The sequence below is a fragment of the Scleropages formosus genome, chromosome 3 (assembly GCF_900964775.1).
Source record: "Scleropages formosus chromosome 3, fSclFor1.1, whole genome shotgun sequence".
Taxonomy (NCBI): Eukaryota; Metazoa; Chordata; class Actinopteri; order Osteoglossiformes; family Osteoglossidae; genus Scleropages; species Scleropages formosus.
In genome coordinates this window covers 34,745,651-34,762,262 of record NC_041808.1, presented here as the reverse complement: position 1 = coordinate 34,762,262, position 16,612 = coordinate 34,745,651, and the positions used below count along the sequence as shown (strand labels likewise).

At 44.7% G+C, this 16,612-nt stretch overlaps 2 protein-coding genes across 2 annotated transcripts; one reads left to right on the top strand and one right to left on the bottom strand.

Moving 5' to 3' along the window:
- Positions 1-1,203: 1,203 nt before the first annotated feature.
- amn (amnion associated transmembrane protein) lies at positions 1,204-2,876 on the top strand. The gene has a single exon (XM_018732718.2). It carries the CDS (start codon positions 1,206-1,208, stop codon positions 2,619-2,621), a length of 1,416 nt encoding a protein of 471 aa, XP_018588234.1. The 5' UTR covers positions 1,204-1,205; the 3' UTR covers positions 2,622-2,876.
- A 2,541-nt stretch (positions 2,877-5,417) lies between these two features.
- On the bottom strand, positions 5,418-11,860 carry LOC108922525 (tripartite motif-containing protein 16-like protein). The gene is made up of 6 exons (XM_018732715.2): positions 11,178-11,860; positions 8,952-9,047; positions 7,642-7,875; positions 6,939-7,110; positions 6,529-6,624; positions 5,418-6,401 (listed from the first exon to the last, which is right to left on the bottom strand). Exons 1-6 carry the CDS (start codon positions 11,787-11,789, stop codon positions 5,782-5,784), a joined length of 1,830 nt encoding a protein of 609 aa, XP_018588231.1. The 5' UTR covers positions 11,790-11,860; the 3' UTR covers positions 5,418-5,781.
- Between the last annotated feature and the right edge of the window lie 4,752 nt (positions 11,861-16,612).

Below are 16,612 nucleotides of genomic sequence, written 5' to 3'. Positions count from 1 at the left end.
AAAATCATTTCTGGTTATACTCACACATATATTTCACATTTTGTCTTATTCCCCCAGGGCAAAGTAGACATCTGGTTTAATGATACATCCACGCTCAGTTTTTTCACTTGCTAAACATGCCATCTGAAGCTCCTCTTCATGGGCTGTGCAAATGTCTGCAGCAGAGACAATAATACAACAATAAATTAATAAAGAAGGTTGAATTATGATATACGAGGGTGTATTATGTCATGATTATAGCTAAAGCTTAAGGTCATTTTTTGACATACTGCACAGAAACCAGGTTCCAATCCCTACTCCTCCTTACTACCCTTGAGCAAAGTATCTATCCTAAATTGCCTAAATTGAGTTTGCATGTTCTCCCCGTGTCTGCATGGGTTTACTCAGGGTGCTCCAGTTTCCTCCCACAGTCCAAAGACATGCTGTTGAGGTTCCCCCATAGTGTGTGAGTGACACAAAGAGAGTGTGTTTCACTAATGTATGGATGAGTGAAGTTAGCCTGGTGAAGGCTAGCCTGGTGAATAAGGTGTGTGGGCTGATAACACTACATACAGTTCATTGGAAGTCGCTTTGGAGGAAAGTGTCTGCTAAAGAAATAAATTTAAGGAAATTCTGACAGTTTATTTGAACTTTACAACCTTTAAATAAAGCCTGATGCTTTTCTCCAAAGCAGCTCACAATGTCAAGGTTATAGTTTTTAACGCATGTACCCATAGCAGGGTAACTTTAGAGTAAGTACCTTGCTCAAGAGTACTACAGTCAGAAGTACGGACTGAATCTGCAACTTTTGGGTCCAAAGGCAAAAATTCAAACCACTACACTACCACCTGTCTACTATGGCTGAACCATGGCCTTGTCATTAGTCATGCACAGTACAATCTAATTTATGCTGCTCCCTTTGATCATATACATTGTTCTAAGTTAAGAAGGTGGATTTTAGGTTCTTGTCCATTTAATTTCTAAAATTTAAATTTTGTTACCATTTTATAATTTTTAAAATATTGCATATTTCCTATTTCCCATTAAAGTAATAAAAATTCAAGTGTATCTTTTACTGCTGAACTGCTGTCAATATTTGACTGACTGTCCACTTCTGCTGGAAATCATCAACTTTCTCCTGGGGTACATTGTGCTCATGTGACAGTCACACCTGAGAGAACGAAGGTCATATTTGCTGTCTCTCACATCCTACATTGACTACCACAATGTCTCCTGCGGCGGTCGGATTTCTGCTCCTCTGTCTTCTAGGCAGGACCAGTGCTTTGTACAAACAGTGGCTCCTGAACACCAACTTTGAAAACGGAACTAACTGGGACAAAGGAACCGTACCCTGCAGCAGCGACAGAATCCACTTCCTGGCCCAGAGGGAAGTGTCTGTGTATGTGGAGGCAGCCCACTCTATTCTGGAGATGAACCTACCTCTGGATGGGGAGTTTATCTTGTCACAGGAAGCAGGTTTCATGGCCAGTAGTGGAGACACTGGCTGTGGACCGGGCAGCACGGTCATCTTCAGAGATTCAGAGGACTTGCAGTGGTTTAATCCATCCATGTGGCAGGCTGCCACTTCCTGGGATGACCTGGAGAAGGGCTCCTTCCTGTTCTCTGTGCACGATGAGAGTGTTCCCTGCCCACACGATGACGTTGTCTTTCATGCATCTTCATCCTTTCGCGTGGACACCACAGGCAACAAGCCAGAAGTGCCTGTGAGGAGCCTGTCCATACTGGGGTATAAGTTCACCTCCAATGAGGAATTCACCCGGTACCTGGGATCCCCATCTGGCCGACTCCAGTTTCATGGGGACTCCTCAGTTTATCCTGGCAAGCCGGCTTGTACGGATGCCTCCGGATGCACCTGTGACAACTCTGCAAACCATGACAGGATCTGTGCAGCCACGACGTGCTCACCTACAGACTGCAGAAAGCCACTACACCCAGTGGGCCACTGTTGCAATGTGTGTGGTGCTATTGTCCTCCTGCAAAGCACATCCATGTTCAACCTGGAGTCGTACCGCCAGCGCCTGCAGCACCTCTTCCTCATCCAGCCACCTTACCGGCATGTCCGTATGGCCATTTCCAAGGTGTTTCAAATCCACTGGCTCCTGAGATTGCTCCCTCGAGCAGCAGCAGACGAGGTACAGTTGTTGCTTCTGGATGGAGAAACAGGAGCTGAGTCAGGGATGGTGGCCGAAAACCTGGCCCGTGAAATTGTGAAGGATGCCCTCTTGCAGGGGGAACATCTGGGCATCTCCAGTGCAGAGTTCAAGGCCTCCTCAGGGAACAGCAGCGAGGTGACAGAGAGCAAGATGGGACTGGTTGCAAGCATTACGGTGGGCATTCTGCTTTTGCTGTCCTTCCTGCTCCTCTTGGGCTTTCTCTTCCAGCGTGGCATCATCAAAGTTCCCAGCCTACCCTCACTGTCCAGCTGGAGGAAGGCTAATGAGATCGGGGAGCTGGGTGGACCTTTGGACCACGGCTTTGACAACCCTATGTTTGACAAACCAGTGATGATGCCGGCTGAACTGGGGCTGTACACCCCTGACCCAGTGAACTTCATCACTGTCACAAGCTCAGGAGTTCACTTCGTAAACCCAGTTTACGATGACACCGATTTTAATGCATAACTGATTGTTTTTCTTCTCATTCTGGCAGTATCATTGATTTCATGCAAAAATGATGATGAGTAACAAACTTGAGTATGTTCAGCCCAAAACAGCAGCTTGATTTCAAGTGCGTTGTGATTTTGTGGTGGAAAATAGTTCTATTGAAGAAAAAAGATCTGTTGAACTTGGGTTTTTCACCTATTTATAACTTCATGAAGACTGTATACTGTTCTCTGTTTATAGCTGAATTCTGTTAAATGATGGCCTTATTGCATTCATATTCAGAAAAACTTACATAATCCATATGATGTAAACACTGAGATGAATTATTACTATACATTTAAAACATGATTCTATTAGTAAATAAAAAGTGGCATTTTATTGACTAAATGACTGCAGTCAGTGAACTAAACTCAGGCAAGCCAATCAAGTGTGAAGTCCGTCTTTGATTACCTTCTAAACTGTCAAGCTTAGCTTTGTTGCACATATTTTAAAAAATCAAGAGGTGAGATAATTTTTTTTGCTGGAGCAAATTTGTTTAATGTCATGTTCGCCATCCCAGAAACATATTGTGGCACGCAGCACTACGGGTTTGGATAAGGCGAAGAAGGACACACAGGCAGCACTCATAATGAACATTTTATTAGAACACTGGCACACAGAGAAATAATGCTCTTGGTCCAAGGACCCCGTTTCCTCAAGGACCTGCGCCTCACGCCAGCCTTCCCAGCCTGCTTAGCACTCCCAGGCTTATTTTCTTTCCTCTCTTCTACTGGCAACAACAGTTATCCCATATTTTTCCCCGTTAAGTTGCCCTAGTGGTTGAACACCTAAATCACATTTTACCCAGAATTCAACTATTTACAATAAACATTTTTCTGCTCAGACACAGAGTAACGCGAGTCGTTACATTGCCCCCCATCAAAAAACATGCAGCATCCCCACTGCTACCTGCTGCAGAATGTCCCACAGTCCGGTGTTGTCTCAGATGTGCCTCCAGTCGGGAGCGCAGGTCCTGGACGCTCAGCGCTGGTTGTTGGGGTGGGGACAATCAAAGAAGTTCGCCATGGCAACGTGCTTAGGGGCCGAGGCAGCCATCCTTGTCCCTTGTCCGCCCAGCCTCGGTTCCAGCACAGCTCTTTTCCATGAACATGGCACGTATCAGGCTTAGTGGTGCCCACTTGGTTGTCGCCAACCACTTTGTACTCCCTGCAGCTGACCGGCTTTCGTAGGACCGTCGGGTCGACACACCTCTCACCACTCAACCACTTTTAGACGAAGGACCCGTGCAGGCCACCCTGCTTGCTGCTCACGCCTCTGCCGCCTTGCCACACACCAAGTCCGCCGCAGTGCTTGTGAAACTGGCTGCCTCTGTTTGCACATCCTCCCTGCTTCTGCAGCATTTGTTCCGCCTCACCGCCTTTTCTTTATAAAGCTTGTTGGGGCTTCAGGCAGGCAGGGCACTTTCTCCACAAAAGGCGCGATATCTTCACGTGAGTGAATTCGCGTTAGAAGATTTGCTCACCTCGACTACGTAGCCCTGTCTGTCCGTTGTCGAGGTACGCTATTCCGCACCATCCGGCACGTCGTCCAACGTCCTCAGGAAAGCATTGGTCTCCACAGGGCAACCTTCCCCAGCACCCGCGCTCGGCAGCAGTTTGATGCCTCCACTTGCCGCTTTTACCCTGGGCGCAGAGACCCCACTCAACCTGCTTGCCCCTCTCCAGAGGCACCTCGCAGCTCTTCTCCGTCATCTTCACCATAGCATACGCTTCCCCAGGGTTCCCCTCGACACCCGTGTGCTGCAACAGCTCCTCCACCTCGATCTCCACCGTCGTAGGCTCTTCTTCTGCCGGACGCCATTCCATCATCCCACTGGCTTCTCTCTTTGCGCCAATTTCCCCTTCCTCCTCTTCGGTGTTCCACAGCTCCTGAATCCAGTCTCTCATGTCCTTCCCAGTCCCACTTCAGCCATCAATGTGGTGCACGGTGCTCTGGGTTTGGATTTTAATGGCCTGAAGCTGAACCACCAAAATTTTGTGGTTGTTTTCATTTCTTTAAACTCAGTACAGGTCAAAAAATACTTGAGCATCCTAAGAGGTAAGTTTTGTAAAAAGATGGAATTCTCTGTATTTTATTGTTACAAAACATTGCATTTTATATTTTCACTGTGGCCCAGTAAATAATGAGATAAACCACATCAAAGCAAATGACCCCACTCTGGAAGCTGATTGAGTAAAAAAAATAACCCACTTGTACATTCTATGGGGAAAGTTTTGTAAAAATATATTTTTTTTAATTTAAAATAAATTAATTTCATTACGAGATGTTACATTTTGTGACTCTGTACCACTAAATACATATTCGAAGACCTCAGGTATGCGTTTTAGAATGCCAGAATGGAGTCAAAAGGAACCTAATTTGTTTTGATGTGACCATTTGTTTAGAAATTAGTAAGCATATTCTTAAATTTTCCTCTTTCTCAGATCAAAATCTCTTTTAAAAAAAGAAAATTACTATTAATTTTCTAGCAATAAAAGTATTACTATGATCTATACTAACAGTATGGGCTGTTTTGGGATTGACTTGTGCATTCTGGGTTCACCATTGACTACACATTACATACAACTGGAAAAGAAAATATAAGGTAGTAATATGAAATAGAGTTACTACAACATATTTGTATTGTTCTTTCATGTGTCTACATTTTGATGCATACATATTTAGAAAAGTCCTAATTTCATGTAATTTCATAACACCATGCAGAAAACATTAGCTAAAGAACTGACTGGTAACCACAAGTTCCAGAAGGGGTTTTATTGCTGTACCACTGCAAACTTAACATGAACTGCAGAATGCATTTGCTGAAAAGACCATGAAAATGATTTAACTGGACTATAATTTACCTTAGCATTTTTACTGAACTCGTAAATACTTTTAAGGACTCTGAATTATCTTCAAGCAACAGGTTTCAATACCACAGAAGTTTTAATCATAGAACCTGCTCATCAGTCAGACTCAAATATGTCAGACATACGTTTAAAGTGAACACAAAACAGTACTGTTAAAAGTAATCTTAGTGGCACATGGAGGCACTATATCTGTCTCATAATCTTTGTTTTTGATAAAACATGTAGACCAGATTAGTCATTTTGCTTTGGAGGTTTTAGGGAGGAGGGTGTTACTGCAGTGGAGTGTGTGGGACTAGGGGGGATGACGGAGTTGATGGTGGTGACATGAAAGTGGAGCCACTCTGAGGCAGGGCTTCCCTGGGATCACATATCAAGACAGCGCTCTCCTTCTTTGGGAGCCAAAAGGCTGGATAGAGTGGCTCCAGAAACTCGGCCTGATACTTATGGATGAGGATCATTCCATTGGCCACACCATAAAAGGCTAGCGTTCCCCCATCATAGTCCACATAGATCCCAACCCTTGCAAATGTGTCCTCCAGCAAGGGTGTCTCAACATCAGCATGCCAGGCAGAAAAGCTCCGTCCCTTCCACTGCAGACACCACGAGAAGTCATTGCCTGTGATGCAGCCACTACTGCCTTGGCTCTTGCGGTTAATGCTGTTGTACGTGAGGCCCACATGCACGCCTTCTCCCCTGGCTTCCACCTCAAAGTAGTGGCGGCCCAAGTAGAAGCTCTCCACGGTCAGCACCTGTCGCCAGTGCTCAAAGCGTTCCGGCACATCTGGATAGCTGTGCTGCCACGGTGTCGTGTTAGCCACCTTCTGGTTCTCCTTGGTAAGCCGCAGAAACATGTGTGCAGTGTTCAGGTTAAAGGTCAGATTTGAGGCATCTACACAGCACAAATGGAAAATGAGAATGAGCATTTAAAAAGGTTTCATTTCTCCTTCGGTAGTAATTAATCAGAGTAGTGACAGTTGTAATCTGTATTCATGAGCATGTTCAGAGAGGACACTCACACTTTAGGAAGTCTTCTCGAACCCGTGGAGCAGGGTCAGAGGGTTGATTATTCACAGCAATAATGGCATGGACTGCTGTTTTGATAGCCAATTTCTCTGAAAGTTTGAGCACATGAGAAATATTTGGTCATCACTGACTGTGCATTTCCCTCTGGGATCAAATCTTTCTATCTATTTATCTGTATATCTGTTTCTGTCTGTTGTGATCGGCACACCCAGAAGCTGCATCAGGATGCTTCAATCTGGACAACTGCCTGAGTATTGCTGAGGTACACAGGCCAATGATACTTTCAGGAGCCCCATCAATCATAATGTGTGTTGTGTTGCTTTTCTAGAAAATTCCTTCTATTTGCAAGGCCCTTCTGCCAAATATAACTGTGTCTGAAGTTGTGAAGTCAGTCCACACTCACCACTTTTGCACATGTCTGCAAGTTTGTCCGTATAAGAGGAAAGCAGCTGGCTGCACAGCTCCTGGGTGCACTCGACCACAACGTGGCTGAAAGCTGCCAGACGGCCTGTCAGATCGATGTAAACCCCAGGCAGGGAGATGTCTACGGTGGATTTTTTCCACTGGCAGTACTCCTGCAGTGACCATCGAGGGAATAAGATGACAGGCATCCTTCATATTAACATGACAGAACATTCTAGAGACCTACATATCTGTTCAAGGAGTCTGACTGAATAGCAAAGGACACCAGGTGGGCAAGCAGGAGATCATATCAAGCACTAAGGCACAAGAAAGCACCATAGGTGCAGATAAGATCATCAGTCACTTGAAACCACATTCAAAACTCCCAGTTACATAAAACTAGCTATAGGTTCTATCTTCTATTTCAGCCATTTGAACAAAAGCATAAAATAAATCACAAAATCTTTGATTTTAAGCTCTATCTGAAATGGGTATCTACTCTAAAACTGGAAAAAATTAGATGGTTGTACTAATAAAATAGTTTTGGCATGCCTGTACAGGCATCTGTTTAACACTATCAAAGAGTGACTTTCTGTAGCAAGAAAGACTGCATTTCAATTCTTCAGCAAACATTCATTCTGCAGTAAAGTTAGATGGTTTCATTCGGAAGCAAACCGCAGGCCATTTCTCTACTGACCACACACCTGCAGGAAATCCACATTGCTTGTATTCTTGTTGAGTTTGTCCACCTGGGCCAATATCCTCCTTAGCTCAGTGGTCTTCTGCTCCAAGTGGCCACGGATGCCCTCAGCCTTCCTAAGTGCTTGCTGTTCCTCACCCGCTAGCACCTCCCTCACCCCCCTCTGGGCCTCCTCCACTGCCGCCTGGAGAACCAAGAACTGCTGGTCGACGCCAACACTAACCTCCGCCACTGATTTCTGCAGAATAGGAGTAAAAGAGTAACAGACAGACAACCTGTATGTTATTTAAATTCAACATTTACACCAAGTATTGTCCTTATAATCATCAGTCACCTGAACTATTCATTAATTTAAAAAAAGAAAATACCTTTTTTAGAGTGGCAGTAGCATTCATATTTAATATTAAAAAGCTGCACACAATGGTTAGAAAACATGCTGCTCATCCTTTTCAGTTTTTAAATGTATGGTCGGGTGACTTTGTCCCCCTGTCACTCTAAACAGTGATCTCACAGGCAGTGCCAGCATTCACTCACCCACTACTGCAAGTTAGTGTCCACAGCAGGACTGGCAATACATAAAGAACTATACATTTGTCAAAAAGGCTGCAAGTTCAAATCCCACTGTACTCAGGAATAGGGTATAAGGCATTTTTTCTGCATCTTGTTCTGAGGAGCAGCAGGCAGCACAGCAGTTAGAGCTGCTGTCTCTGGAGTGAAAAAACCAAGGGCTCAATCCTACCTCTGGATGTAACACCCTTGAGCGAGGTATTTACCTTGAATTACTTCAGTGAAAAAATTACCCTGCTGTATAAATGGGTACATAATTGTAAGTATCTTAACATTCTAACTCACTTTGGACAAAGGTGTCCGCTAAATGAGCAGCTGTAATATCTAAAGTCTATATTTTTCATGTGGGGGTGCGGTGGCGCAGTGGGTTGGACCAAGTCCTGCTCTCCAGTGGGTCTGGGGTTCGAGTCCTGCTTGGGGTGCCTTGCGACGGACTGGCGTCCCGTCCTGGGTGTGTCCCCTCCCCCTCCGGCCTTACGCCCTGTGTTGCCGGGTTAGGCTCTGGCTCCCCGTGACCCCGTATGGGACAGGCGGTTCTGAAAATGTGTGTGTGTGTGTGTGTGTGTGTGTGTGTGTGTATATATTTTTCATCAGAAGAGTTCAATTCTATTCTATTCATTTTTATGGAGCACCCTTCTCACACAGTGACACAGAGCGCTGAACAAAGACGTAAGACAAAGAAACACAGTTGACTATATGCTACAGTTGATTAGTATTTAGACGTAGATGTAAATACCTCCTGCGTACCTTGATAGAGTTGGTGTTGTTCTGCAGCTTGATTATGGCATTCTCGGCAGCAGTCAGCATCTTTATCAGCTCTGCTTGTTTCTGCAGCAGCTCTTTCTAGACACATATACACAGCCACACAAAGGTAAATCGAAAGGCACATTGTAGGAAATACCACGACCAACAGGCACCAACATGTCTGCAGTTTTAAATTCCATCTTCTGAAGCACTTACAAATTTGTTCATTCCAATTCAGACCCACTGCTGGACTCTGGGGGGGGCAGCAGGCTTGGCCAGGTCCTGCTCTCTGGTGAGTCTGGGGTTCAAGCCCTGTTTGGGGTGCCTTGTGACAGACTGGCACCCCATCCGGGTGTGTCCCCTCCCCCTCCAGCTTGAGCCCTGCATTACCAGGTTAGGCTCCGGTTTACCATGACTAGGATAAGCAGTTTCAGACAGCATGTGTGTGCTGGATTTTACATTTATTTATTTAGCAGATGCTTTTCTCCAAAGCAACTTCCAATGAACTCACACACACACACACACACACACAAACACAAACACAAACACAAACACACACACAAACGCAAACACACACACAAACACACACACAAACGCAAACACAAACGCAAACACACACACAAACACACACACAAACACACAAACACACATTTTCAGAACCGCTTGTCCCATACGGGGTCACGGGGAACCGGAGCCTACCCGGTAACACAGGGCGTAAGGCCGGAGGGGGAGGGGACACACCCAGGATGGGACGCCAGTCCGTCGCAAGGCACCCCAAGTGGGACTCAAACCCCAGACCCACCGGAGAGCAGGACCGTGGTTCAACCCACTGCGCCATCGCACCCCCTTTCCAATGAACTCTATGTAGTGTTATCAGCTCACACACCTTATTCACCAAGGTGACTTACACTGCTAGATACACCAGTTAGAATAGGTCACTCATCCATACATCAGCGAAACACAGTCTCTCTGTGTCACTCACACAACATGGGGGAAACTGAACAGCATGTCTTTGGACTGTGGACAGAAACCAGAGCACCTGGAGGAAACCCACACACTTACGGGAAGAACATGCAAAATCCACACAGACTGAGCAGGTATTTAACCCATGTCCACTCACACCCCCCAAGTGCTGTGAGACAGCAGCACCACTCGCTGTGCCACCGTGCCATCAATACTTGAAAACCTCACCCTTTCACCAATAATCCGTTCCACCAACACACTACACACACACACTTTCCGAACCGCTTGTCCCATACGGGGTCGCGAGGAGCCGGAGCCTAATCCGGCAACACAGGGCGTAGGCCTGGAAGGGGAGGGGACACACCCAGGACGGGACGCCAGTCCGTCGCAAGGCACCCCAAGCAGGACTCGAACCCCAGACCCACTGGAGAGCAGGACTTGGTCCAACCCACAGCACCACCGCGTCCCCCTCCAACACACTATATTGCTTGAAAATTGCACGGTAATTGAATTATCACTAATATACGCAATTTAGATATCAAGGTAGGCCCTTTATGTTTACCATTAATTATCTAGAGACACTAAGTTCTGAAAATGTTTACATAATGTTAATATGTGGTAGTACGAATTAATACTTTAGCATTTTTGTTTGCTCTTAGAAGCTCCTGCTGGTATCCAGTCAACATGAACAGACATGAATCTATCTAGTGTGCAGTGGTCTGTTCCAGCATGTTCACATTTCTATAATTCCAGGTAGGCTCAAGGAAACATTTACATCTATTTTTTCACTGGATGTTTGTTCCCCAGTCCATGAATAAACCTTCGCTTCTCAGAACCAAACAGCTCAAAAACTCGTCTCAACACAAAATGGATATTCAGTCTTCTATTCAGTTTGGAATTCTGGTTTGACAAAGAACATAAAGCTGTCAAATACGATGGAAATTTATGAGCTTTTACCGACTCAAGAAACTACAGGACTGCATTTTGTTGTTTGTGCTTTAACTGGTACCTGTGACAGTGTAAGACTGTGGTTAAGGTGTGAAAAATGGCAACTACTGGTTTTGTTATATCCAGGACAAAATTATAGATGTGCAGAATTCCAGCCATAGGGAAAGAAACTGCAGCCCTTGTTCTGTGTTGTACTTTTGGAAAGGTCGATCTACATTCATGTCTTCCTGGGCTACCCTAAAGGGTGAGGGGTCTGCTATACTCAAGTGTGCATTCTTTATATCAGTTAAATACCAACATGTGTCACTGGACTCGTACCTCTATCTCCTGGCGAGCCTCCCCCAGAGGGGTAGTAGGGTGGTTCTGGTGGTCCTTGTCGGCACACTCCTGGCACACACAGCAACCATCGACGTGGCAGTACAGCTCCAGGGGTCGATGGTGACCCTCACAGGTGGGCCCCTCCAGATCCCGCAGCGGCTCTACTAGCCGGTGCTTCTGGAAGCGGGCGCTCTCCAAATGAGGCCTCAGATGGTCCTGGCAGTAGGACACTAGGCAAGTGAGGCAGGACTTGACTGCCGGGTGAGGGGTTTCAATGCAGGAATCACACATCACCTCTTTGGGACCTGCAAGCTCTTCCTGAGGGGGCTCCTGTGTCGGCAGTTCAGTCGGATTTTTTGGGTCCTCCGGAGGAACAGGCTCCTCCAGCGTGCCTGTATCTTTGCTTGAACAGCTGGCCTGCACCTTACCCTCTTGTCCATCAGTCATGGTGACCTGGTAACCTTCCTCCACCAACGTCTCATTCTGGTGGGCTTTCTCCAAGTTAGCTGCACTTAGCCGGAAGCCATGCTTCAACCGAAGTGCCCCCACACGCTCAATGGGGCTAACAGGGTCCTGGACTGGTGGCACACACTTTGCAACAGCGTCTGCCATAATATACCATAGTCCTCTCACTCACATATACACAAACACACACACTCACTCTTTTAGCCTGTTTAGCTCATTCTCTGGAATGCCAAAAACCATAAATGCTGATATTTAAGCCACACCTAAAAGGTGTGTGTGTGTCTGAGCTGCCCTCCTCCATGCCTCCAGCCCAACCTCCTTCATATCTTCATTGCAGTTTTCCACTCTCCCTTCAGAGGTAGGAAAGAAGGAAGGGGAAGACACTGTGGAAGAAAACTTGGAAGCGCAACCATTTTTTTCTATGGCAGATCTGAAACACACTCCTGTGATGTACTTCTTTCCCATGCTTTCCATTTCCCAGGTGATTATATCATGTACGGCTAAGCCAACCCATAGTCCTTGTATTCTTTGCTGCTACAATATGATGCGCAGAGCCTAAATTGCCCATAGCATGTGAACAGATGTATGTAGTCACACTGTGCACTGTGATACACTGGAGTCCTGTCCATCGTGAACCCAACTTAGCCTTGTGCCCTGTGCTTCTGGGATAAGTTCCAGACTGTCACGACCCTGACTTGGACAAGCGATTAAGGACAGTTATTGATATTTTGCTGCTCTGAGTTTACAAGTCTGTATAATTGTGTGCATAAGAGGCACACTGAGGAGAATTCACACTGTGAGGTGAAGGGATCACATTTGTGCTGCTGTAGTTTAACAAAGCAGCAACAGATGCATGTCCAGGCAGCTACCAATCCCCAAAGCTGATTCAAGTCGTCCTGGTGGCTGTTCACCAGGAGGGGGAGGTAGTGGAACACTTAAGCAGTCTGTCTTTACTGCTGGAGCTCTGACTCAATAGACAGACATCCGTGCCACCCACTGGAGTAGCCTCGTTGAATTTGGATGGATTGCGAATGAGCACCGAGGGTCTGCTGGAGGTTCCAATACTTGGCAATACTAGTGTGCTCTACAGCAGGTCAAAGGCAAGGACACTTTTCAGCACCGGCTCATAGTGTCTCCAGGTATTCTCCATCAGCCTCTACTGAACACGCTGTGCCAAACAGAAATAGAGAAAATGTGGTGAGAATCTGACCAACTGAAGCAGCCTTATCTTTATATGGAACTTTTCCCTCAATAACACAACATACTTTTTAGAAATGCTTTAGTTCACTTTTACTATGTCAGAGCAGCAGTTTTTTTTTCTTGGTTTTCATACAGAGCAGCAGTTTCTTTCCATACATCTTTCCAACGGTTGTAACAACAGAATCAAAATTCTGGGCAAGAAGTGACACCTCCCAGCGCTGATGTCATTACTGCTGTGTCAAATGACATTGTCTGGTACATTGTCTTCCTTTGGTCTTGCCTTATCCTGTGATGTAATCTTATGTGTTTTATGTTTTCCTGTAAACCGTGTGACAAAAAGTAATCAATGACACCAGAGATGAACACAAAACCCTTTTCCCTTTACTGTAAATTCCTCTGCTCCAATGCAATATGTCTCCATAGACTATTGTATCCTACAGACTCTACTTTAGTATTTTTCACATTATAAATGAGAAGACAAAACGTAAGTAATCTGTCAGAATGTGTTATCTCTCTAATAGTTCTAAAATTTCAACAGATCTCCTGAAATGACCCGGAAATGACAATTTGTCAAGTATGAGTCATTAAATTACTGGAACGTGACAAACCAGCAAGAAATGAACTTTGACCTTTACAGTCAATAGATCTTATTCATAAAGCATGTTTACATCATCTTTCAGAGTCTCCTGAGTTAATGATACACTGAGATGCTTGAGAAGAGTCAACTTTCTACAAAAAGTCATGGCCAGTGAATACATGACCACCATGTGAATTACTAGCATCGCTAACCATGTTGTCATAGCAACAGAACAGAAGAGGTTCAGCTAAATGTGGTGATGTCACTGGGATTTATTTACTGTACACCCACCAGCTCAGTGATTGGTGGGGGCGAACACCACAAGTTCCTGATAATTATGAAAGAAGCAGCATAAATGTGAGAAACAGCCATCTTCCTGGCAGGACAGCCCCTTCTCCTTTAGGTACCTGGACACAATCGACTTCACCTGCTCATGTAGAGATCAGAGGTTAGTCTCTCTCACATATGTAGACACAAACATAAATAATGCACACACAATCGAGGAAGACATGCAGCCAGATATGTATCCACAGCCAGGGACATTTTGGACGAACCTGATGCCATTAATGTTGACTTTTTCATAATTTCCTACATGTTGAGTGCTTGATAAATATTCAGAAAAGCACACAATCCAACAAATATAAACCCCAAAGGACAGATAAAAGAAATATAGACTGGCAGGCAGATAATGCAACAGAAAGACTACCAAGCAGACGAACAAGCAGACAAATTGAAAGAGAGACAAATGGGCACAAAGACAAAAAGACTCAAGCAGACCTTCAGTCACATGTGGTCTGGCAGAAAGGGGAAGAGGTGGTGCTCCAGATGACAGCTGATGAGTGAGTGCCCAAAAGTCCAGTCGGGCAGAAGATTCTGGGGAGAGGTTCAGAACCCAATGAGTCATCTGCTGTACCCTCTTGGGCTGACAGGTCAGAGAGAACTTGGGCAGATCGATGCGCTGTGGAAGGCAGAGCAAAAAAACTCAGAAAGAGGAAAGAGACTTGAAAAACGATGATTACGGTTTAACTGAACCTAGAACTTAAGGAAGATTAGTTCAGAAAACTATAACCCCATACTGTAAATAAAGTATAGTGAAACTGATTTGTTCCTCATCAGTACTACTTTCCACAGCACTTTATGACTTATTTACACAGTTTATCTATGAGAAATAGGGAAACTCTTCTCAGAATCTTCCTGTTAGGATAAAAATTACAATTTCCGCAAAGTCACACATTACTCACATCAAGGATTAAAAAAATCTGAAAAACTGCACAATCATTTTGGATAAAGGAAGGTATCAGAGTTGGAGTAACTGAGTCAGAGAGTGCAGAGTAATATACACATAAATACTGGATGTATAGCTGCCCTTAAAATGCTTTAAAAAACAAAAACAAATCAAAATATCCAGACTCATGCATGGACATAGATACTAACTGAACAATACTTGTGCACATACACACACTTACAAAACACCTACAAATGACTACTTCTTTAAATGGAACTGTGTGTGGAGCTAAGTACATAGAATTTGCTTCCCTGCATGCAAATTCTCTGAATAGGTAGTGTGAATGGAAGTCAGGACCTTACGCAAAGCAATTCAAAATACCTGCACTGGGCTCCATTCACACTCAATACCGGCAGTCGTATAATCGAGTACCAGAATAGGGAAGTGTAACACAGCTCACTCTATAATACAATCTTTCAAAACAGTCCATAAAAGCCTGGCCCAATGAAGACATTTGTGAGTGAGAAGGCTGAAGCATGATTTGTGGGTATTCTGTACGTACAGAATGACAACGAAATGGTTTTGTGTACAAATTGAATGTCAAAGAGTCAGGATTATACAAATACACTGTCTGAAACCACTTGTCTAAAGCAGGGGTTGTAGCGAACCAAAGACTAACCTGGCAACACAGGGCACAAAGCTGGAGGGGAAGGAGACACACCCAGGACAGGATGTCAGTCCACAGCAAGGCACCCCAGGTGGGACTCGAACCCCAGACCCACCACAGCAGAGGACCTGGCCAAGCACACCACACCCCCAAGTCAGGACTCCTTCAGGGCAAATTAGATGATTTGGCTTTTTTGCTTAATGACACTTTCCCATCAGCCTGTCTAGGTATGTACAAAAACACACACACACACACACACACACACTTTCTGAACCGCTTGTCCCATTTGGGGTCACGGGGAGCCAGAGCCCAACTTGGCAACACAGGGCATAAGGCTGGAGGAGGGCACACACCCAGGACGGGACACCAGTCCATCGCAAGGCACCCCAAGCAGGATTCGAACCCCAGACCCACCAGAGAGCAGGACCCAGTCCAACCCACTGGGCCACCTCTGTACAAAAAAATATCTTTTTTAAATTATAATCACAGTTAATTTGTTGCATAACTGATACAGTATTTGACTCCTATATGAACTTACTCCAAAATCTTGGTAAACTGTTACCCAATTTTCGATTTCCAAAACAAAAAAAAAGGATCACAAAAGTCATGCAGTGTGTACAAAAAAATTGCCTTGTTTGTTTATTTTAAATGGTCTCCACTTAGTCTTTAGCATACATTTCTTTATTGAATGTTTGTTAACCTAATTATGCATTTGATAATCATAAAGTGTTTTATATCATGCTGAAATCATGGAGTAACAGTTATGATAATGAGACATAGGCTTTCGTTACCTGAAATTTCAGAATTTGCACTGTTTTCAGGGCCTGAGTAATTTAGTAAATCGAGAGATTGCTGCACAAAGTTCTGTATTCCAGCGTGGAAGAGTTCAAGGGCACTACAGAAGCAGCAGGGACTAGGGCAAATTCATGACCTTACATGCTGTGCTAGGAACAGTGTTCACAGCATTAGAGTTGGTGTAATATTACTATGAGGGCTAAGGAAAGATAATAGTTGGTATGTAGGTATCCACTCTAACTAAGGGGTTAATCACAGGACTGGGTTGTTTTATTCACAACTGGAAAGGGTTGTTTTATGAAAAACTGCCGGTGGAAACTGGGCAGTTCTGGATTGTGGTCCCTGTCAAAATTTTTATACACTTGCTGCAAAATAGTTTTATATTTTAGAAAGTATTTGGTTAACACTCATTTCATCTCTTCTGCAATTCCCAGAGACATAGGACATATGACCTGCTTTGCTTTGGTTCCTTTACAGGCATTGCCCAGGTTGCTTATGTGTACTTA